This window comes from Denticeps clupeoides, chromosome 13 (genome assembly GCF_900700375.1).
Source record: "Denticeps clupeoides chromosome 13, fDenClu1.1, whole genome shotgun sequence".
In the NCBI taxonomy this organism is placed as follows: Eukaryota; Metazoa; Chordata; class Actinopteri; order Clupeiformes; family Denticipitidae; genus Denticeps; species Denticeps clupeoides.
Window position 1 is genome coordinate 20,686,286 of NC_041719.1, and position 22,500 is coordinate 20,708,785.

General features: G+C 40.4%; 1 protein-coding gene across 10 annotated transcripts in view; it reads left to right on the forward strand.

Annotated features, from left to right (window-relative positions):
* col24a1 (collagen type XXIV alpha 1 chain) overlaps positions 1-22,500 on the forward strand; it is a 98,412-nt gene that overhangs the window by 62,584 nt on the left and 13,328 nt on the right. For 8 of the 10 annotated variants that reach the window (XR_003751619.1, XR_003751620.1, XR_003751621.1 and 5 more), the window contains 18 exons: positions 7,345-7,398; positions 8,601-8,654; positions 9,905-9,958; positions 10,345-10,398; positions 12,350-12,403; positions 12,491-12,535; positions 13,961-14,005; positions 16,074-16,127; positions 16,617-16,670; positions 16,999-17,052; positions 17,311-17,364; positions 18,023-18,076; positions 18,510-18,617; positions 18,786-18,839; positions 20,919-21,026; positions 21,339-21,392; positions 21,957-22,010; positions 22,348-22,404. Coding sequence is in view for 7 of the 10 variants with exons in the window: in XM_029000025.1 (XP_028855858.1) it covers positions 7,345-7,398; positions 8,601-8,654; positions 9,905-9,958; positions 10,345-10,398; positions 12,350-12,403; positions 12,491-12,535; positions 13,961-14,005; positions 16,074-16,127; positions 16,617-16,670; positions 16,999-17,052; positions 17,311-17,364; positions 18,023-18,076; positions 18,510-18,617; positions 18,786-18,839; positions 20,919-21,026; positions 21,339-21,392; positions 21,957-22,010; positions 22,348-22,404 (1,065 nt within the window). In the remaining 3 variants the exon portion in view is untranslated. The remainder of the gene's footprint in view (positions 1-7,344; positions 7,399-8,600; positions 8,655-9,904; positions 9,959-10,344; positions 10,399-12,349; positions 12,404-12,490; positions 12,536-13,960; positions 14,006-16,073; positions 16,128-16,616; positions 16,671-16,998; positions 17,053-17,310; positions 17,365-18,022; positions 18,077-18,509; positions 18,618-18,785; positions 18,840-20,918; positions 21,027-21,338; positions 21,393-21,956; positions 22,011-22,347; positions 22,405-22,500) is intronic. The other 2 variants (XM_029000021.1, XM_029000024.1) reach the window with 2 other exon arrangements.

Below are 22,500 nucleotides of genomic sequence, written 5' to 3' on the forward strand. Positions count from 1 at the left end.
CCAGATCCTGCAGGTTCACTCTCTACAACATTCGCAAGATTCGGCCTTTTCTCTCACAACAGGCTACGCAGCTCCTCGTCCAGGCAATGGTCATCTCCAAACTCGACTATTGTAACTCTCTCCTGGCTGGAGCCTCTGCAGTCATCATAAAACCACTCCAGATGATCCAAAATATGGCAGCCCGTCTCATCTTCAATCAGCCAAAATACACCCATGTTACACCTCTTCTTACCTCCCTCCACTGGCTCCCGGTAGCTGCTCGCATTGAGTTCAAATCCTTGATGCTGCCTACAGGGCTGTAAATGGAACTGCGCCCTCCTACATCAATACAATACTACCTAGCTACACTCCTGCACGCTCTCTCAGATCTGCAAATGAAAGGAGACTAAAAATTCCTTCTTCACGGGGTCTCCGATTCCAATCATCTCTGTTCTCCGTTGTTGTCCCTGGCTGGTGGAACAACCTGCCCTCCTCCACACGACTAGCCGAGACTATCACCTCTTTTAAGAAGCAGGTGAAAACCCTCTTGTTCAAAAAATATTACAGACAAATCTAACACTTACACACGCACATGCGTACACATTGCACAAACAATACAAAAATGTATAAATACATTATAATTTTTCTTCGTCTAGCACCTAACAATCTCTGAGCATGCTCTTCACTGACAAGTCTGAGCCTTATCAGGGCTCTTAGTTTGTAAACTCAATATTCTATAGAAATCGAACGAGAATTGCTGGTGTCTTCCTCTTGTAAGTCGCTTTGGATAAAAGCGTCTGCTAAATAAAGTAAAGTAAAGTAAAGTATTTGTAAGTAATGGTTGCAGAGCAGAACCAATGTGATGGATTTAGGTAGAGGGGGACAGGAGAAGAGGTGCGCAAGGAGGTCGAGCGCAAGAATCTGTTGCTGTTGTGTGCAAGTTATTAAAAAGTACTGGAATGTGAGTAAAGTAGTTATCTTTTTATTCAACACCCATCAGCCAACAGACCTGCCTACAGGGAATCTGATCCAGTAGCCACGCACATTTGTTTAATATTACATATGTTTTGCATTTTTGTGAATGACATGAAATATAATTAGCGGAACCGCCTATGGAGCTAGATGGCTAAATTCTGCTCTTGCCAGCAGACGTGTTCTGACGAGTTCTGCATTAAAATTTTCTGTGACATTACTAAATCTGTAATAGCCTAGTGAAATTTTTTCGAAATAAAATGAGACAAGCATTCAATCTGTGAGTAAGTCACCGGTCATGGCTCACTACAGGCAAGTACAACATCGTGCAATTGCAATGTCAGATCATGTGATCACATGAACGCAAAATGATGCAATTTATATTATGAGTACATGGACTGAAGCGACAATATATTATGTCATTCTCTCCAAGTTAACAAATTGACTAAACTGAGACTGGCTGCTCAGTTTGTTAACCATTCTTGCCATGTTCTGGACTATGGGAACTGGAGTCAGGGAATGAACGGTTAAACTGTAAGTCAATTTAGATCATTTCAGTAGAATTAAGCTCATGGAGAAGGGTCTTGAAAGTTCTTTTTGGTTCCACGCATGCATGCACATGTGCAACGGCTAGGGTTAGGTTTAGAACCTAACATTGTGGCTTTCGAAGTATGCATGCACACGCATGCGCAGAACTGATTAGGCAAGTGGTACCGATTGGACACTGACAAGACCCTTCTATACCAGCTCATCCCGACTGAAATGTAAAAAAGGTTTAATGTGACGTCAATAGGTTTCTTCCTGTTTATTTAATTTGGTGACAACATTTTAGTATTATTCATAGCGATAAATTTTTTATTAATAATTAGAGTTTTAATAAGCAGTGTAGGATAATTTAATTCTATATGTAACACCAGTTTAATTAAAATTTCTTTGTCAATGCTCAACGTTATTGAAAATAAATCTGATGTTTATTTTGTGGCAAACGTTTCACGCCATTTATACCATAAATGTCAGAAGACAAATGTCAAGATTTGAGATGGGTGAACCTAATTGCAGAGTTGCACAAAGTGGTGGGGTTAAATCTTGCCTTTATTCCTCAAGTGTGTGAAACTGAATAAACAGATCACCCCACCCCACAGGGTTCACGTTCGAGTGCATGCTCAGTCAACAAAGAAAAACTGAAATATCACATAGTCCTCAGTATTCAGACCATTTGCTGTGACACATATATTTAACTCAGGTGCTGTCCATTTATTCTGATAATTAATGAAGATAAACCTTCATTCGAGTCCAGCTGTGTTTAATTATACTGATTGGACTTGATAAGGAAAGCCACACCCCTGTCTATACATGTGACCTTACAGCTCACAATGCATGTCAGAGCATATGAGAATCATGAGGTCAAAGGAACTGCCTGAAGACAGAACTATGGCAAGGCACAGAACTATGGCAAGGCACAAAACTTCTGCTACACTTAAAGTTCCTAAGAGCATAGTGGCCTCCATAATCCTTAATTGGAAGACATTTGGAAGTACCAGAACCCTTCCTAGAGCTGGCTGTCTGGCCAAAGTGAGCTATAAGGAAAGAAGAGCCTTGGTGAGAGAGGTAAAGAAGATCCCAAAGATCACTGTGACTGGGCTCTGGAAATAAAACCTTTTGATCTTAATTCTAAGCGGTACGTGTGGAGAAGACCAGGCACTGCTCATCACCTGTTCAATACAGTCCCAACAGTGAAGCATGGTGGTGGCAGCATCATGCTTTGGGGGTGTTTTGCAGCTGCAGGGACAGGATGACTGGTTGCAATTGAGGGAAAGATGAATGCGGCCAAGTACAGTGATATCCTCGATGAAAACCTTCTACAGAGTGCTCAGGATGGTTTACCCTCCAACAAGACAATGACCCTAAGCACACAACTAAAATAATGAAGGAATAGCTTCACATCAGTTCTTCAGTAATTCATTGCTTTTTGGCATCATCCAGACATTCCTAGCTCACCTTCAATTACCACAAGATGCAAATGCATGTTTTCTCACTGGTACAAACAGGGGAGATAACATAAATGGTCAATTTTCCCACCACCCTCAAGCTACAAAGGAACCAAATGTTTCTCCCAAGAGGCAACGTCTGCCACTGCTTCTGTTTCTTTTCTCCGAGACATGGAATCAAGCGCCCAGACTATTGACAGACTCCAGAGAAGAGACAAGCAGATAAATCCTGGTTCCTGACAACTGCTAAACGAGTACATAGCATGAAACGAACCAGAGGGTCACCACAGCCACCACCACTGTAACAACTACAGCTTCAGGGATCTTCAAGTGGACCAGTAGCATCATTGTGGACACGACATCTAGACCATGACACTGGACTACATTCTGGACTTCTCCAACCTTACAACTGTAGGACTTATTATTATATTGTACAAATCATCACCAGCCCTGCACTGACACCATTTGCAGGCTCACTCTACCCTGGAAGGGGGTCCCTCTCTGTATCACTGTACTAAGAATTAGAACTCACAATTAGATGACTGCAAGCAGTACATAAGGTTTCATCAAAATGTTAAGCATGGTTACTACCATAGGACAAAGTGTGTACACCCACAAAAAGTGAAAAATAAATCAGATAACTCTAGCTGACGGGGGAAGTAAGCGCAGAGGTGGGACATAATGAAAACAAGATTTATCAATAATAAAGGAAAAACGGGACGATGGCCGAACAACAACACTTATTTCTTATATAGCCCAAAATCACATACAGTATGTCTCAATGGGCTTTTACAGTTGACACCCTCCACAATTGACCCTCCTGCGTGTCCACGAAGGGAGCTGGATAGGCGGATTCCCCGTGAGGCAGTCCTGGCAGCGCACTTCTTGTCGCCCTCTTCCAACAGCTTATCCCCACGTCGCCATCTTCTTCCTCGCTGTCCGGTTCTTTCTCACGGTCCTCATTGCAGTGACGTGGGTCCCCACCGACCTCACAACGATTATGGACGGGCGCGATGTGCGGAGCCATCCCATCACCGACCGCCCAACTCACGTCATCGTCGTTCTCGTCGTCGTCCATGTTTCCCTCGTCTTCATCTCCCTCCCGGAAGTCACGCGGGTCATCACGGATCTCGTGATGATCGTGGACAGGCGCGATGGGTGCAGTTGTCTCCAGCTGCAGCCAATCCTGACAGCTATTTATAAGAAGCAATCTCTCTAGAACAATCATTACATGCATTTTAACATGAAACTGAAATTACATTTCCATATAAAAATAGCATAATTTTCATGTTGAAAATGTAATCTGCATATAGGTATTTTTACATTCAAAATAAACTTAAACTACACTCCTACTACTACATGCAAATCAATACAAATACAAACACCACAAAAAGGCAGGCAATATTTGAAAGTCCCTGGCAATTTTCACGATAAGCCCTGTATAATTTCCACTCATACATTTATATTTATGCTTTAATGTATTTGTAGAGAATTTTTATATTTACTATATTTACTATATCTATTTACATCCATTTACCTGATTATAGGGAAAATAACTATAGACAGCTCCATATACAGAGGCATTTTCTATAGATTTGGAAAGTACTATAGACTATGAACTGCAATATATACAGGTATCAGTACAGAAGCTGTGTCTTTCCTGTGTGGTGGGGGTAGCTGTAACCGACCAACAGCCTGCTTGTATAACAGTGAACTAACTATAAAATATATAGAGAGGTGTTAGAATGGAAGCTGTGCCTTCTCCTATGGGGTGGGAGTGGGAAGACAGATCTGGTCTGTAACATAAATAACTTTAATCTGTCAAACTGAAAATTTCATGAGTCCGGCATCTTTGCTCGTGCCATCAGAATGAGCTTCAAAAGTGGCAGCGGTACACCAGCACTGCACTCTTAAAGCACATCACGCATTTTACAAGTTATACGTGTGACGTCACAATGACAGCCCAGGTGGGAATGAATATGGAGTCATTGTGTAGCCCTGGCTTTTCGTCATCATCCTTCAGCAGCTTTCGTTAGGAGTTGCCACAGAAGATCAACTGGTTGTCTGGTTGTACAATTAATTTGGCAAAAGTTTTACTCTGAATTGACCATAGAGGATGCCCTTTCCGACACAACCATCACCATTTACCCGGGCTTGGACCGGCACCAAGAAATACACGATCATATTGGTCTCAAGTGGCTGGGTTGCTTTATAAATAAGTAGCAAATCAAATAAATCCTAACAAATTACACTCTTCCTTAGACTCTTCCAGCCAATTAGGAAATTTACAAGGAAAAGGAGGGAACGGTGATATGAAGAATGTTTCCCAATATTGCTCAGCAATTCAACATACCTCTGTTTAGGGCCACTTGCACAGTTGTAATTTCCCCAGATTCCCTTAGTTCACATTCAACATATGACATTTTATCGGGAAACAAATGTGTTCAGACAAAATATATGAACAATGTATTTTTTTGTCCTATGAATTCTGCACCTCAGCTCATGGTAACAATAAGCTTCATATATTTACTGAATGTGTGGCATGATGTGCTAATACTCACCTCATGGTTTAATTAAAGGTTTTCAGTTCACATTAATTTTGTGATGTGCATTTGGTTATTGTAATATGTTAGTAACTGCTGTTAGAGGCCCTGCAGCAGTCTGGTCTCTGTTCTGTCATGATGAGTCAAGAGGGAACTGTATTGATCACAACGAAATAGACTTGTAATTGGATATTTTAAGATTAAAGGTTATTAACAGTTACTTTATGCTTTTTTCATCAGTCAGTGCTATTAAAAATAAATGAGATTATATAATTAGCACAGTAGATATTTCTTTGTTGTAGCTGTAACCACAGTGTCTTTCTAAAATGCACAGCATCCCTCAGAACACAATGCTCTGACACCTTATGAGTTTCTTGAGATTTCTCTATTTCAAGAAACCTTTTTTAATGATTCTTAGAAACACTTCCCCAGAATCATCTACAATTAATAGACTTCCTCTAAAACAGACTGGTGTTTTCTATTTTTAAACTGGTGCAGATGTTCTCTGTCTGGATTCCCTGAAGAAAAATGAGAACAATCAGTAGTTGTGAGAGACAGAATTGAATAAATTGTTCTACAACAGACCTTTAGATCATCTTGCACTGGGACACAAAGGAGTCGTTCTGTGTTTAGTGGTGAGCCAAAACCGTGATAAAACAGCCACAGCATCAGTTTTCAGTGTCTAACACACAGTAAAATGGCTGTGTGTTTTCCAGGCATTCAGTGTGGAAGTAATTATCCCTTTTAATTTTTTCCATCCCAACTTCCAAGGTTGTGAGTTCAAATCCTGGATCAGACCTTGTGTTTGGGGATTTTGCAATCGCCATGTTGGTTTCATCTGGGTTCTCCAGTTTTCTTCCACTGTCCAAAGGCATGCACACTAGGTGGCTGAGTGACACTTAATTGACCGTAGGGGTGTGTGAGAGAATAGGGCGTGTGTGCAGTCTGGTGGACTGTCCTGGGTGAGTCTCTGCCCTGTGCCCAGTGTGCCGGAATGGGCTCCGGCAGACTGAGTAGAGGATTAAGTGATTTAGGCTGGTGAGAGAAAGTTATTCCATATTTACTTTTGCCAGATTGTTCTGTTATTGTTGCTTTAACTGCTTTTTGAGTGTGGTTGGGTGTTGCTGTTTCGCTTTGATGATCAAATGTAGATGTGCAGTCTTTGCACATGAGCCAGACTGTAGACAGGCTGCAACTCTTCATGTAACATTCCAGAGCAAAATCTGTATTTCAGTGCCTTTACAGTGTCAGATACTGAGTTTAATATGAGTTGGGTTTTTACAGCTTCTAATTATCATGTACATTGCTGAATAAGAAAAGGGAACAGAAGCCATTCGCAGCTTTGTGCAAATCTGTATAAGTGAGGTTCAAGTGAAATACCAGTTGAATTCACACACAATTCCTAGCTCAATTTTCTTTAATTAACTAGAAATTAATACAAAATGACTTTCTCAATTCAATATAGATGGCAAAAATGGCTGATGCTAATTTATTTTCTGGAGATTTTGGGTGGATTTACCCTGTGTGTGACTGTACCTACCCCCTCCCTGTGACAAGCTGGAGCTGTGAACTGCCTCGCTTGATTTCATTATAGGCTGCACTGTTGAGCTTTTTATACAAACTTGGTTGATAAAGTGCTTGGACTATGCCTGTACATATACTATAGACTATATGGCCCATATTGCTAACTTGTGCTGAGAGCTTTTTCTCATAACTCATGCTGACATTACATTGTGATCAATGGCCTCCCACATTCCTTATGTCTGTGGAGCTTTAGAGGCAGTACCCTTTTTTGGCAAGATGTGCTTACTGACGTTCCACTTCTTTCTTTTCATCTTCCTTTCTCTTGTCTTCTTTTGCAGGGACCTGTGGGCTTAATTGGAATATCAGGGATCATTGGAGGTCTTGGTGAGAAGGTAGAGTGAATCTTCCTCCCTTATTATGTTGTCAGAATTCATCAACCAGGTGCTCCCAACTGAATAACTCAAGCTGGCAGGCATCTTCAAAACTACTTGTGCATTCAAGAACCCAAAGACACATTGTGCATGATAAACAGTTAGTTGTATAATTGTAACTAAGAACACTTTGGTGGAAAATTGTCATGAATGACTCTCCAGTGTATGACTCTCCAGCAAGCAGCAAGTGATGCAAGAGATTGCATGGGGTTCACACAATTTTATCTGTGCTAAGGTTTCCAAAATTCGATGAGTTTTTGTTCCCTCCACTTGCTTCTTGTAGCTGCCAGCATCAGATTTAAATTACTGATGCTTGCCTACAAAGCGAAGGGTCTACACCCTCCTACCTCATCAGTCCTAGCTCTGAAAATAAAAATGGATAATTTTTATCTGTCATATATTTTTATCTGTATATTGCAATGGACAGTGTCACTATTTCCTGATTTTTTATTCTTATTTATTTATATTTTATACATATAATTACAGTGACTGTGCTAATTTTGACTAAATAAAATAAGATGTTCTACATCCAAGCTTCTGCCATGTACATTTACATTTACAGCATTTATCAGACACCCTTATCCAGAGCGACTTACAATCAGTAGTTACAGGGACAGTCCCCCCCTGGAGCAACTTTGGGTTAAGTGTCTTACTCAGGGACACAACGGTAGTAACTGGGATTTGAACCTGGGTCTTCTGGTTCATAGTTGAGTGTGTTACCTACTAGGCTACTACCACCCTAAAAGAACCTCAGTACACTAGACCTTAACATCAACTGCAACTAGACCTCTGCACACATGCCTAAGATTCACCCTGAGACTACATTTACATTTACAGCATTTATCAAACGCCCTTATCCAGAGTGAATTACAATGTGCACAGTTTTTCAACGTGAGACACCAGACCACATTTCCTTCCATGTGCATGTGGTAGTGAGACAGCAAGTACTATCTCTTTCACACAGAAACTTCATGTGTCTTAGAGGCCATCTGTTAGTGATAAAGCCACATGTATAGTATAATGTGTGCTCTGACTTTTATTTACTCTGCTGCCAGTGGCTCCTGGTCACAGTATGTTTTAGAGGGCTTTTATGTGCTGTCACTGATGCTGTTTGATGTCATTTTCCCATTATTCAGCAAAGTACTCTTAATCTCTGCTTCCAGGGTGACCGTGGTCCAGCTGGTCCATTAGGCCCACACGGGGAGAAGGGCACTGTGGTAAGTAACATAATATAGAACACTGTACAGTACAACAGTATTCAGTGCAGACTTCAGACTCACTTCACACATTTTCACAGAAATGCCTAATTTATTACAAACACAGTTCATATAATATTTAGAAAATTGCCAACCTTAGCTTTAAGTGTTTATAGGCATAGCAGCTTTTGCTCCTTCTGTTTACAGAGTATAGTTTCCTATGAACATCTTGTGGCCTGAAGATTTTTTTCCCCCCATTAGGAGAGATGTTTATAGAAGGTATTCATTCTGTTTGTCTATTATAACACTATTTTTCCTTCATCACCAATTTCTCTTTCAAAAGAAAATTATTCTTTTGACACACAGCCTCTAGCCCACAGCTGGCTAAGACTGATGCAGCTCCCCTGAGGGCAGGTAATTGGTCAGTGCCCATGTTTTTGACAAGTTAGGCCTTATCAGGGCTCTTAGTTTTGTAAACTCAAAATTCTATAGAAATCGAACGAGAATTGCTGGTGTCTTCCTCTTGTAAGTCGCTTTGGATAAAAGCGTCTGCAAAAGTAAAGTAAAGTTTTTGGTAACTTGCCCTACCATGACTGTATTAAACTAGATTTGAGTCACTCTCTCCCAGCTGGTCTGAGAACCATTTTGTGGCTTTGGTCTTTTGCCCTGTGCATGCTGGCCTCAGCGTAGCTCCTAAATAAATGTATATTGAGCCCTTCCCACCCCTGGCCTGTTATTCAGATCTGCAGCTATGGCCAATACCAGTGTACTCTTGTGTCTGCAACAAAGTCTGCCATAGCCTTATTGTTTAATTTTGGCTTGTTTCTGTAATCTGGCTGGTCCCAGGTCTTTTTTGTGTCCATCTTGTCTGAATTTATGGGCCCCTTTTGCAGCTTTGTGAACCCAGGTTAATCCTGAAACAGTTACAGAGGGGAAGCTCTGTGCTTAGCTAAAAGCTACACTGCCCATGGAATATGGCATAGTGGCCTGAGTTCCTCCAGGGGACTGACCCTGTAACTGCTATGATTGTAAGTAGCTCTGGAAATGCGTTGTGAGTTTTTCGGTCCAAGCCGAAATAATAAGAAGAAGAAGAAAAAGAAGAACAAGATTCTGGCTTTCCAAGCCAACATAATTAAATGTTTACTAATAGTTGTATTTGAAATGGTTATGGAGCCTATGACTTAGTTAAAATGATTTCAACATGATCTGATTTTCTGTTTTCAACTCCTCGTCTGTAACAATCTCTTTGCTTTGTGTTTTTTTTGTTCAAGGGATATCCAGGGTTACCAGGGGCTCCAGGCACCATTGGTGCTCCAGGACCACCAGTAAGTTTCATCAGTGCCTCACCAGATTCTGGTGCTGTTACTTTTTATGGCTAGTGAAAGAGCTGAGCTCTTTCTTCAAACCTGTTCGAACTCATGCTGATTCGGTAAAGCTGATTGGGGATTGTTTATGAAACAATCCCCAGGATCAGCCTATAGTGTGTATTTCCATGGCTTACTCCTTCAGTAAGATTAATCTAATCAAATAATTCATCAATATCACTGTAAATTGATTTCTTAATCTGTTCATCAACCTCCAAATTTAATGTAGGTGCAGGTAATGTTAACATAATGGACACTATCTGCTATGAAATACAGAACAGGAGGTCTTTTTTTTATTGTGAATTTTGTATATTTGATATTTTTGTATTTTTAATTCTACACAACAGGGTCTAGCAGGTCCTAGCGGAATAGCAGGAGTCCCTGGGCCAAAGGGTGGAAGGGTAAGGCACACTTACCAGCTAAACTCTAGATTGATAATTAGATTGGCTGATTTACCAGAAATGAGGGATGGTCCTGACTAATCTCTACTGTACTATTGGTTGTAAAAAAAACATTTTCCTGCCAAATCCTTGGCACAACTCTCATCACAATGATGTGAGAAGCCAGTTGCCTCCTTTTCTCCCATCCATCCACTATTCTTCTTCTCATTCTTGCATTGTTGAACTTTTTTAAACTGTCAGTTTACTCACAAAAAATTTAATGAAAATTATTTACATATGCTACTTTCATGTTGTTGTTCTATGTATTACGCTTTAATATACACTGTTCAAGAAAATTAAGGGAGCACAACACAATGTACCTCCAAGTCAGTCGCACTTCTGTGAAACCAAACTGTCTACTTAGGAAGCAACACTGACTGACAATCAATTTCACATTCTGTTGTTCAAATAGAATAGACAATAGGTGGAAATTATGGGCAATTAGCAGACATTGCTAATTAAGGAGTGGTTCTGCAGCTGGTGACCACAGACCACTTCCCACTTTCTTATGCTTTCTGGCTCATGTTTTGGTCATTTTGAATGTGCTCATCACAGATTAAAGCAGGTTCCCACTGAGACACTGTGGAGAATGTTCTACTGCCTGCAACATCCTTCAGCATGACCGCTTTGGCAGTGAGTCATTAATGGTCTGGGGTGGCATTTCTTTCACCAGAGGTAGCCTGACTACAAGAGGTTACCGAGATGAGATCCTCAGACCCCCTGTTAGACCATATGCTGGTGCGGTTAGCCCTGGGTTCCTCCCAACGCCAGACAATTCTAGACCAGTTCCTGTAAGACTAAAGCATGCCATGGACTAGCCTGCCCATTCTCTAGACCTAAATCAAATTGAGCACATCTGGGACATCATGTGTCACTCCATCCACCAACACCATGTTGCACCACAGACTGTCCAGAAGTTGGCAGATGCTTTAGTCCAGGTCTGGGAGGAGATCTCAGGAGACCATCCACCACCTCATCAGGAGCATGCTCAGGCATTGAATTGAGGTCCTACAGGCATGTGGATGCCACACACACTACTGAGCCTCATTTTGACTTGTTTTAAGGACATTACATTTAAGTTGGATCAGCCTATAGTGTGTATTTCCAAATCCAGACCTCCATGAGTTGATCGATTTGATTTTCATTGATAATTTTTTGTGGTTTTGTTGTCAAGACATTCAACTATGTAAGGAACAAAGTATTTAATAAGAACATTTCATTCATTCAGATCTAGGATGTCTTATTTATGTGTTCCTTTTAAGTTTTTGAACAGTGTATTTGGGTTCAGTCAAATTTGAAATGCAAGCAATCTAGTCCTTAAGAAAAGCAAACAGCAAACAAATCTCACAAAAATAAGTACACCCCTCAAATTTTAGTAAAAAATGTATTATATGTAATACAATGTACAGTAGTGTACACCGTGCATAACAGTGTAAATTTGCTGTCCCCTCAAAATTAAATACACTGTTCACCAGAGCTTCACAAATTGCCTCTGGAATCTTCTTGCACTCCTCCATGACTACATCATTGTTATACTAGCTGTACTCTGACTACTTTGTTCAAAGCGTCATATCTTCAGTGTTGTCCCAAGAAAAATTATATTATAATATTTAATAAAATGTGTACTCATGTTTGTGAGGTACAATACGTTAATTACTTCTAAGAGCGGCTCTTATAGAACCGTGTTTATGATTGCAGCATGCTTTACACTGGATGGATGAAGGATATTTTTTCATTCATCATTTACTAGTGCTGAATGAGTAGTTGTAAAAATTAGGAAAATGTGAACAACACTTAAAATTATTTATCTGCATACTGATCATGCATTCTGTTTGCCCTGGAACATAATGGGCTGCCTTCTGTGTCCTATACTACTGCTCTTAGAAACAGACTTTTTTGTGTTTCCTGCCAGGGCCCACGTGGTGCAGATGGTCTTGTAGGAGAGCATGGCCCAGAGGGCACGAAGGTGATGATGCTGTTACAGTACAGCCTCTCAATTATTCTAGTTCTTGGATAACACATATGGACTTCATCTGTTCCCCGCTTCTCCCAGGGTGAGCAAGGCGATCCTGGAAAGAAAGGACGAACTGGATTCATTGTAAGTTGTACATCATTGTTTTAGTTCAGCTATGTTTATGTAAGTGTTAGGAAACATTTTCGAATCAATTCAAATTATGGGGAAATTTCAATGTCCTTGTAATTTTTTTCCACAGTTCTGTATGATTAACGCACACCACCTCTTGTGTTGTCTTGTTATTTGTGTTTGGTTAAGCAATATGTTGATTCATCAACATATTGCTTTCAAGATGTAACGTGCTACTTTTTCAAAATATACATTCTGCCTAAAGTCCTAAATGCATGTGTAATATAAAATTGCCAGGATAACAGCCAACATTGTAAATGTACTTCAATCATGTCCCTCTAATTACTTGCAAACACAATCCACAACAGCAGATCTGCATCGTGTATTTACTTTTGTTGTTCTCACAGGTCACTTCTATCGCAAGTCACTACACCAAGGTTAACTGCATGAAAGCCATTTTACTATTTTAGAGAAAACCATTCTCGTGTAGGTCTTGCCTTAGTCACCCACTTTTCCTCAAAGAAAGGTATTTTGAGTCATTTACAGCCAAAACATGCCAGCTGAATGATCTTTCCACTGTCATTGTATGGGGCAGTGGTTGGCTAGGGGGTAGCGGTTGGCCTAGCAGGATAAAGGTTGCCGGTCCCAATCCGCCAAGGTGGCACACTGCTCCCCATGGCTGCCCACTGCCCACCAAGGGTGATGGGTTAAAAGCAGAGGACACATTTCGTTGTATGCATCATGTGCTGTGCTGTGTTTCACAATGACAATCACTTCACTTTAATTTTCATTCATAAGAATATTATTCTAGACCCAAAAATGAGTGTAAACATTAGAGTCCACATTTAAGTTATATATAAGTATAATATACATGACTCATCTTAAAAGATGCGGTATGGTTTAAGGTGAGTATGAAGCCCAAAATGATTTTCTTTCAGGGGTCCAAAATTGCTAATGGTGCCCTTGTTAAGATTGCGTGCATGTGTGTCTCTGAAATAAAAGTATGTTCATTTCTGTGTGTGAAATATTTTATCTAATGTAGGGTTTTAATGGCTACTGGGAATACATTCAGCACATTTGCATTTTAGGGCAAAGGATTAATTCAAAGTTTAAAACATTTAAAAGTGTGTAATTAACTTTAGATTGAAGTCTCTCTGTTCAGCTACAGGTATATTCATGATAAAAGCAGAAGTGCCTGACGCTATTAATTGTAAATAAAGAGCTGCTAGTCTTGGATTTGACATTTCCTAGTTTCCCATGAGATAATTTGTGAGAAGTTTAAATACAAGCTGCAATGCTCATTCTTTAAAAACAAATTTAAACATTTAATCAGAGATTGCAGAATTAATTCATAAGGTCATTATTCATTTTGAGCACTGCTGTAAGTGACAATTCAAAAACATAGTATTCCGTATTCTTTCTCACTGTGTGCTGTTGCAGGGCAAGGCTGGCAGCCCAGGGAAGAGAGGACCACTAGGCACTGTGGTAAATATTGTTATTCATTTTATCCCTGCTGTGCATATCTATACCCAAACCCTAAAGTTGAATCTCTGACGCATCTGTAAATATGTCTGTAAATCTAAACTCAATTCAGTCCAAAAGGATAAGACTTGTTTGTGCACTTGTTACATTACATATTAGCAATTTTTCTGTTAAATGATAATTAATGTTATTTTAACTGTTTGGTAATTAGCCTGTCTTAACCAGTCCCTCAAGGATTTTGCAATAAACTTTTGTGATTGTTGCAAGCTAAAATGTCTGAAGTTATGGCACCTTAAGTGAAAAGTTGTGACAAAAGTTGCTGTTTTTTCTGGGCAGGGTTGCTGTGAAATTGTTGAAATAAGTGAAAACTTTTTTGTGGGCGACCCATAGTCGACCCATAGGCCATACCACAGACAAGAAGACCAAAGACCAATATGTCATACTGTGACCTCTTCGCTGTTTCTATAAATTGCAAGGGCTTAATGTCACAGTAGTGAATAAAACAGGTGGTTTTTCAGCCTTTTCCATAGTTTTCTGGGTTTACGGGTCGCTAGCTTTGTGTTCCCAGCAAAATAGTAAATAGTCTGTCATATTGACAGGCCCAAATAAAATAAAATATTATAATTTGTAATATTGAACCCTTACTACACTGAGGCATTCCTCATCCCACAGCCCTTTTTTGTCGATGTTTTTTTTTTTCTTTCTCAGAAAACAACCTATTTTTGTTGGTCTATCAAAACTCACTAAAACAAGAAAATTGCAGATTTACAGCAGGACTAATCACACAAATTCCCTTTATTCCTATCAAAGTCTTTCCTCCTCACTGTGTCTCTCTGTATTTTCTATCTGCAGTGTGACTGCTGTAGTCACATCACCCTCTATTGTCAATATGAGTCATAATTTCATACAATGTGGATCCCTGTATCTGAATGTAATGTGTTTTAACACAGACAAGCATAAGCAGATAAGCATGTCATTGTTACATCACCTGAATCAAAATAAATCCTTTTTTGCTAGCTCTTGTGTTAGGTGACCTTTATTTAACTTTGGATAAGGCTTTTTGATTTACTGTACATGTACATGGTTTTGATTTATAGTTTGTTGTGGTAATTATATATACTGTAGTGATTTATGTCTCATGTAAGCCCTGAAGGCACCAAAGGAGCTTCTACCCACATCCATATTTTGTCTATGAAATCACCATGGGAACTAAATGTTATGAAATGGAGGCTGGCCTCAAGAAGAGAACACTTTGTTCTCATACATACCTACAGAGAACGTACATTCTCTATGTTACCACAGCTTGGTGGCACTTAATTTGTGCTTCATTTGTGCCTCATTTGTGCCCAATACAATCATATGTGTTTTTAGTGTACAGCACACGGTGCACACAACAAAATGTGTCCTCTGCTTTTTACCCATCACCTTTAGTGAGCAGTGGGCAGCCATGAAAGGCACCCGGGGTGCAGTGTGTGGGAGACAGTGCTGTGCTCAGTGGCACCTCAGTAGCACCTTAGCGGTTTCAGGGTTCTGATTACGGGTCTGCTTCCTTACCCACTAGGTCACCACTGCCCCACTGGTCCAGTATTAAATATTACATGGCCCATCATTAGGCACCTCTGTTACATATGAATATTTGGGGTGTGGGGTGGTAGTAGCCTAGTGGGTAACACACTTGCCTACGAACCAGAAGACCCAGGTTCAAACCCCACTTACTACCATTGTGTCCCTGAGCATGACACTTAACCCTGAGTGTCTCCAGGGGGGGACTGTCCCTGTCCCTACTGATTGTAAGTCGCTCTGGATAAGGGCGCCTGGTAAATGTTGTAAATGTAAATATTTTTGCCTTAACTTACTAACTAAACAAAATACTGATTTACATGTATTGTAAATGAGTATTAACTGTCAAATGAAAAAAAAAGTGTATTGTTGTATTGAGATAATGAGAGCAGCCTGTATCTGTAAGGATAGCAGCAAGTTGGGATTTCTGAGTTTGTGACTTGGGATTGAGGATATTGAGGAGCTTTGGTCTTGTGTACTGTGATACTTGTAACTCTTCCATCTCTTACAGGGGATGCCTGGGGTTGCAGGCAGTACAGGAGAGAGGGGATTCAAAGGGGAGCCTGTGAGTAATGTTCTACACAGAATTCCACCACAAATTAGGTGCATCCTGAACATTCCTCTATGGTATAGTTTTGGCGTGCCAATTTACAGCTCTGACATGTGGGTGGTAGTGTGTAACACACTCGCCTATGAACCACTTACTACTATCGTGTCCCTTAGCAAGTCTCTTAACCCTGAGTTGCTCCAGGGGGACTGTTCCTGTAACTACTGATTGTAAGTTGCTCTGGGTCAGGGCATCTGATAAATACTGTAAATGTAAATGTTATGAACCTGTAAACCTGCTGCATGAAGCCTTGTAAAACAGTAATGGTCTTGTTTGATCTCGAGTGACTTTTTTTTTTTTTTTTTTTTCTCTTAGTCACACACACCCATTGCTCAGTTGCCACACATTAAGACCCACTGTGTTTCAGCATAGCAGTAGCTGATTTGGTGCTCATATACTTTAACTTTTGAAACATTCACATATGTCTTCACATATGTCTTTGTTTAGGGATCCAGAGGATCACCAGGTGAAGCAGGACCTGAAGGACTGGCAGGCCCAGAGGTGCTATTTCCCCTTCATATTCACTCTCAAAAGTCTAACATTTGTCTCCGTCTACTATTACGTTAAGTTTATTTTGCTCATACACTGATCATACAAAACATATTGCTTTAAAAATATTTGACCAAATCCAGATGGATGATTACTATGAGTTGTGTTAGATTGGGTCCATTACATCATAAAACTTTGGTATGGCATTATTACAACATATATTTTGATTACAATTAGTGTATGTTAAAATTGACTTTCTCCTTTAAGATGAGTGAAATACCACACACTACTCAACTCTTTCAACACTTCAACTGCTCTGTCATCTTCCTCATCTTCAAAGGGTCCCCCAGGGCCAGAGGGAGACTCAGGTCCTGCAGGAGAATCTGGACTTAAGGTCATTTTAAACAAATTGTCTGATCTGTTGATCTGTTCACTGCAGAATATACAACAGTGCTCAGTATATCTGGGAAGAAAGCAGTTTAATATATCAGATATCTTGTTTATATGTAGCCGATTACGAAAAAAAAATTCTAAACATTTTAGCATGTGATACAGTTAACACAAAATGTAAGTCCAAACACTGACATTCAAAGCTGTAGGGTTGTTGTATCTATGCTGATTGAGTTTGCTGACTGTTTATTTGGTGACTCAGGGTGACATGGGGCCTGTAGGAGAGGAAGGAGAACAAGGACAACAAGGCACGAGTGTGAGTAAGATTGCATCCTTTGGGCCTTGAATTGTGTGGATTTAAATTAAAATGATCCAGCTGTATATTCTCAGTGCTTAGCAGTCATGGAGACATCTAATTTGGGCAACAATCAGACTTAGGGGCTAGACAGTTTTTCAGTTTGTTCTTTTCTGTAGTTTCAATTTGTTTTGCATGCTTGTATTGTGGTTTTGAAAAAACGAAATCAAGAAAAGAAGTTGCTCATATGCATGCAGTCAGTCCTTTTCCAGCTTATCCAGATGTGAGTCACCGATACAGGACTGTACGTTAACACATTTACATTTATATTTTGTGGCATTTGGCAGATTATTATCCAAAGTGACTTACAACATGCTTTCATATGGCCATCAATCAAGTAATCAGTACTGGTTCCCTAGAACCCCTACTATGAATACAATAATTTTATTTACTTGGTTGTAGTTCTCCTTACATAAGACAGACTATAAGAAAGTTACAAGTTACTCTAAGTATTCTCTAAAAACAAAAGTCTTAAATTGCCATTTGAAAATACTCAGCACAAATTTACCAATGCTAGACATAATTTAAAAATCTTGCATAAACAAGATGTGCTAGACATTTTAATTAAAGGAGTGTAATTCCACAAAATTTAAATATCTTTAAATATTCTTTGTGCCAGGGCTCACCTGGTCCAGTTGGAGAAGATGGACACCAAGGGAAGGATGGACCTAAGGTAAAGTAATCCATCCGATACTCTCCAGACATTTGCAGGTTTTCCGGTTCCCTGTTCACATGCTCAGTGGTCCCATTTACATTTATGGCATTTAGCACACACCCTTATCCAGAGGTTAAATGGTTGATTGGAGTGAGGTGCCGAGTGCAGGACAATTGACCTTGTTCTGGAGGTTTTGGACCATGTTCTCTTTGATCTCCACCATCCAGTTACTTCTGACCTATTTGCTGCCCCCCAATGTTCTTGAGACATGCCAGTGTTGCACCTTGCAGAGGATGTGTTCATGTGTATGGCTCATGTGTTCATTTGTTTATGGTTGTGTGTCTATATATATTACATAACTGCCTAGTGTTGTGATTTGTTGTGTTGTGTCATAACTATTTTCTGTACTGCCATGAACACTTGATTATTTCAGTACTATTTGTAACTCCAGGGAGACAAAGGTGACTGGGGTCCCATGGGAGAAGCTGGTGAGAGAGGAGATATGGGAGAACTTGGCCTGTCAGGACCAGCTGGAGAACAAGGACTAAAGGGTTTTCCAGTATGTAAAGAAATATATCCATATCAAAAAGAAGACAAATTACAGCAAGTACCCAAGTACAACACCTGATAGGTTATGAGTCATGCCATTGGGGTCCATTCTGTTCATTGTTTCCCCCCAGTTGAGTGCATTTCTAACATGCATGTTGGAATCTTTACTCGCAAATAGGGACCTGAGGGGAAAACAGGGCTTCTCGGAAACCGTGGGCGTGCTGGAAAAAAGGTAATTCTTCAGGTCATAACCCGATTCCAAATACACCACATTTGATAATTTAACTGGGGATTGGTTTTTTTATGTGCAGAATGGTATAAAGGGAACACCAAAATAAGACATCCTAGATCTTGGTGGTAGTAGCCTAGTGGGTAACACACTTGCCTATGAACCAGAAGACCCAGGTTCAAATCCCACTTACTACCATTGTGTCCGTGAGCAAGACACTTAACCCTAAGTGGCTCCAGGGGGGGCTGTCCCTGTAACTACTGATTGTAAGTTGCTCTGGATAAAGGTGTCTGATAAATGCTGTAAATGTAAATGTAATGTAAATGTAGATGTCTGAATGAATAAGAGATTGTCATTGTGAAACACTGCAGCACAGCACACGGTGCACACCCCAAAATGTATCCTCTGCTTTTAACCAATCACCCTTAGTGGGCAGTGGGCAGCCATGACAGCCGCCCACACTAGCCTATGAACCAGAAGTTGAAATCCCACTTACTACCATTGTGTCCCTGAGCAGGACACTTAACCCTAAATTGCTCCAGGGGGACTGTCCCTGTAACTACTGATTGTAAGTCGCTCTGGATAAGGGGGTCTGATAAATGCCGTAAATGTAATGTAAATGGTGCTTTGCTCAATGGCACTTTGGTAGTGCGGGATTCAAACCTGCAACCTTCTGATTATGGGACTGCTTCCTTAACTGCTAGGCAACCACTGCACCAATATTCTTATTAAATTCTTTGTTCTTTACATTTACATTCATTACATGTCTATGATAACAAAATCACCCAAAATTATAGATCAAATTTATCAACAAATTGAGCTCTGGATTTGGATTCATGCTCAAAATGAAAGTGGAAATACATACTACAGGCTGGTCTAACATTGATGTAATGTCCTTAAAACAAGTCAAAATGAGGCTCAGTAGTGTGTGTAGCCTCCGCGTGGCTGTATGACCTGCAATGACGGATGGTCTCCTGAGGGTTCTCCTCCCAGACTTACATTTACATTTACAGCATTTATCAGACGGCCTTATCCAGAGCGACTTACAGTCAGTAGTTACAGGGACAGTCTCCCTGGAGCAATTTAGGGTTAAGTGTCTTGCTCAGGGACACAATGGTAGTAAGTGGGATTCGAACCCGGGTCTTCTGGTTCATAGGCGAGTGTGTTACCCACTAGGCTACACCCACCCAGACTTGGACTAAAGCATCTGCAAACTCCAGGACAGTCGGGCCATAGCATCAATGCTTTTGTCTTGCAGGAACTGTTGACACACTCTAGCCACATTAAGTCTCACATCGACTTGCATTAGAAGAAACTAATGGTCTAATGGCAGTCAGACTACCTTTGGTGAGCAAATGGAGGAATGTGCCAAAGAAATGCCTTTTATTATTACTGACTCACAGTCAAACGTTTCATCCTGGGTGCCAGTGGTCTTGGTGTTCTCTGGCAAATGCCAAACGTGCTGCCCAGCGTTGGCCCTCATACCACCCTCATAGAATCTGTTTCTGACCATTTGAGCAGACACATGCACATTTATGGCAGACACATGCACGTTTTGCAGGGCTCCAGCAGTGCTACTCCTGTTCTTCCTTGCACAAAGGACTTGTGTGGGTTGTAGACTTCATCTCATGCTACTACTAGAGTGCAAGCACCGTCAGCATTCAAAAGTGACCAGAAACAGCAATCAGAAAGCATAGAAACTGAGAAGTGGTCTGTGACCATCACCTGCAGGACCACTCCTTTATTGGGGATGTCTTGCTAATTGCCTATAATTTCCACCTGTTGTCTCTTCCATTTGCACAACAGCATGTGAAATTGATTGTCAATCAGTGTAGCTTCCTAAGTGGACAGTTTGATTTCACAAAAGTGTGATACACTTGGAGTTCATTTGTGATGTTCCCTTTATATTTTTGAGCAGTATGATTTGTGATTCATTACGCCCATTGAGACATGCTGTATGTGATTGTGGGCTATATAAGAAATAAATGTTGTTGTTGTTGTTGTTACTTTTAATCTGAAAATACCATCTGTTATCAGTTTTTATATTTAACTTTTTTGTGTAACGGTTTTGGTGTGTCCCAGGGTGAGAAAGGACCATCTGGCCACCTGGGTGAGATGGGTGACCATGGTGAACAGGGCCAAGCCGGTGAGAGAGGACCAAAAGGTGCCCGTGGAACCCGAGGACCTCCAGTTAGTACCCTCATTTCTATCTCTCTCTCTGTCCCTCTTTCTTTTCCCTTCAACCCAATTTTATATGCGCTTTAACAGAACAGAATTTCTTTTTCACAAAGTTCATTACAATTCATTACATAAAAACTCATCTTTTGTTGCACATAACACAGGACTTTTTTTGCCAAGCTGATTGTCATGTAATGGTGTTTCTGAGATCCAAAAAAACTCACTGTCTATAAAAAGTTCCTGAAAGGAGCTTTTGAAAATCTAATCCAGGGTTGACGCAATGAAGCAGCCTTAGTGTGTATCTGTTTTGTGCATCATTTTCAGGGTCAACCTGGAGCCATGGGACCCCAGGGGGAGTCTGGAATGGAGGGGTACACAGTGAGTTTCTCCTGCCTAAACTCCTATGAGAGACACAGAGTCATAGTCAAGTCAGATTCCCTCTGTCCATATGAGAAACATGTGGCTCTGTTCAGTCATTATATCTTTATTGGTTGTAGCATCAGAAGTCATACAGTTTGACCTTATGAGACCTAGTGTGTTTTAAAAGATTTGCCTTGGCAGATCACAGAAGGTTTATGGCCTGTTCATACAAATCTTGTTCTGGGTGCCTGGGGGGTTTGTTCTGCCTTCAGCGTTCCAGTTCATTCTGTGATGCTGGCTCTCATAGTATGAGGTGTGGCCACGTCTTTTCAACAACCTGTTTGAACATACTGAATGTTAACACAAAAAGGCAAAATAGCTTGGCAAAAAGGCACAATAGCTTTCTCTTCCTAGTGAGATATTATGAGAATAGCCATAAACTATATCTCTTTTTCCTTTAATCATATAATTTTTATACAGACATACATATGGTGACACACTTAATAGACACAGGCACACTGGTGTCCCTATCTCACACACAGTAATAATTGTAATTTGGCTCATGTCATCTCCATGTTTCAGGGTCATATGGGCAAACCAGGTTCCCCTGGTTCACCAGGACCAAAAGGGGAAAAGGTAATTTAAATTATAGAATATAAATTATTTGTTGAACCATATTTTGTACAAAACTATCCTTAAATAATTTTGTCATACAGAGTTGTCTTATGACTTATTTTGAAAGTTGAATGGGTGGTAGTAGCCCAGTGGGAAACACACTTGCCTATGAACCAGAAGACCCAGGTTCAAATCCCACTTACTACCATTGAGCAAGACACTTAACCCTAAATTGCTCCAGGGGACTGTCCCTGTAACTACTGATTGTAAGTCGCTCTGGATAAGGGTGCAATGTGATAAAGGCTGTAAATGTAAATGAAAGTTGCAGTGTAAAGCTTTGGCGAATTGCACCTTGCAGGGTTACCCAGGAGATGACAACAAGACTCCAGGAGTGCATGGGCCCATGGGTGAACCAGTAGGTCTCACCTTCCTTCAGTTTTTTGTTCTATCCAAGAAAGAGTTTCTCATCTGTGTCTGGTCCATGATAACGGTTCACATTATTAAACTGTGA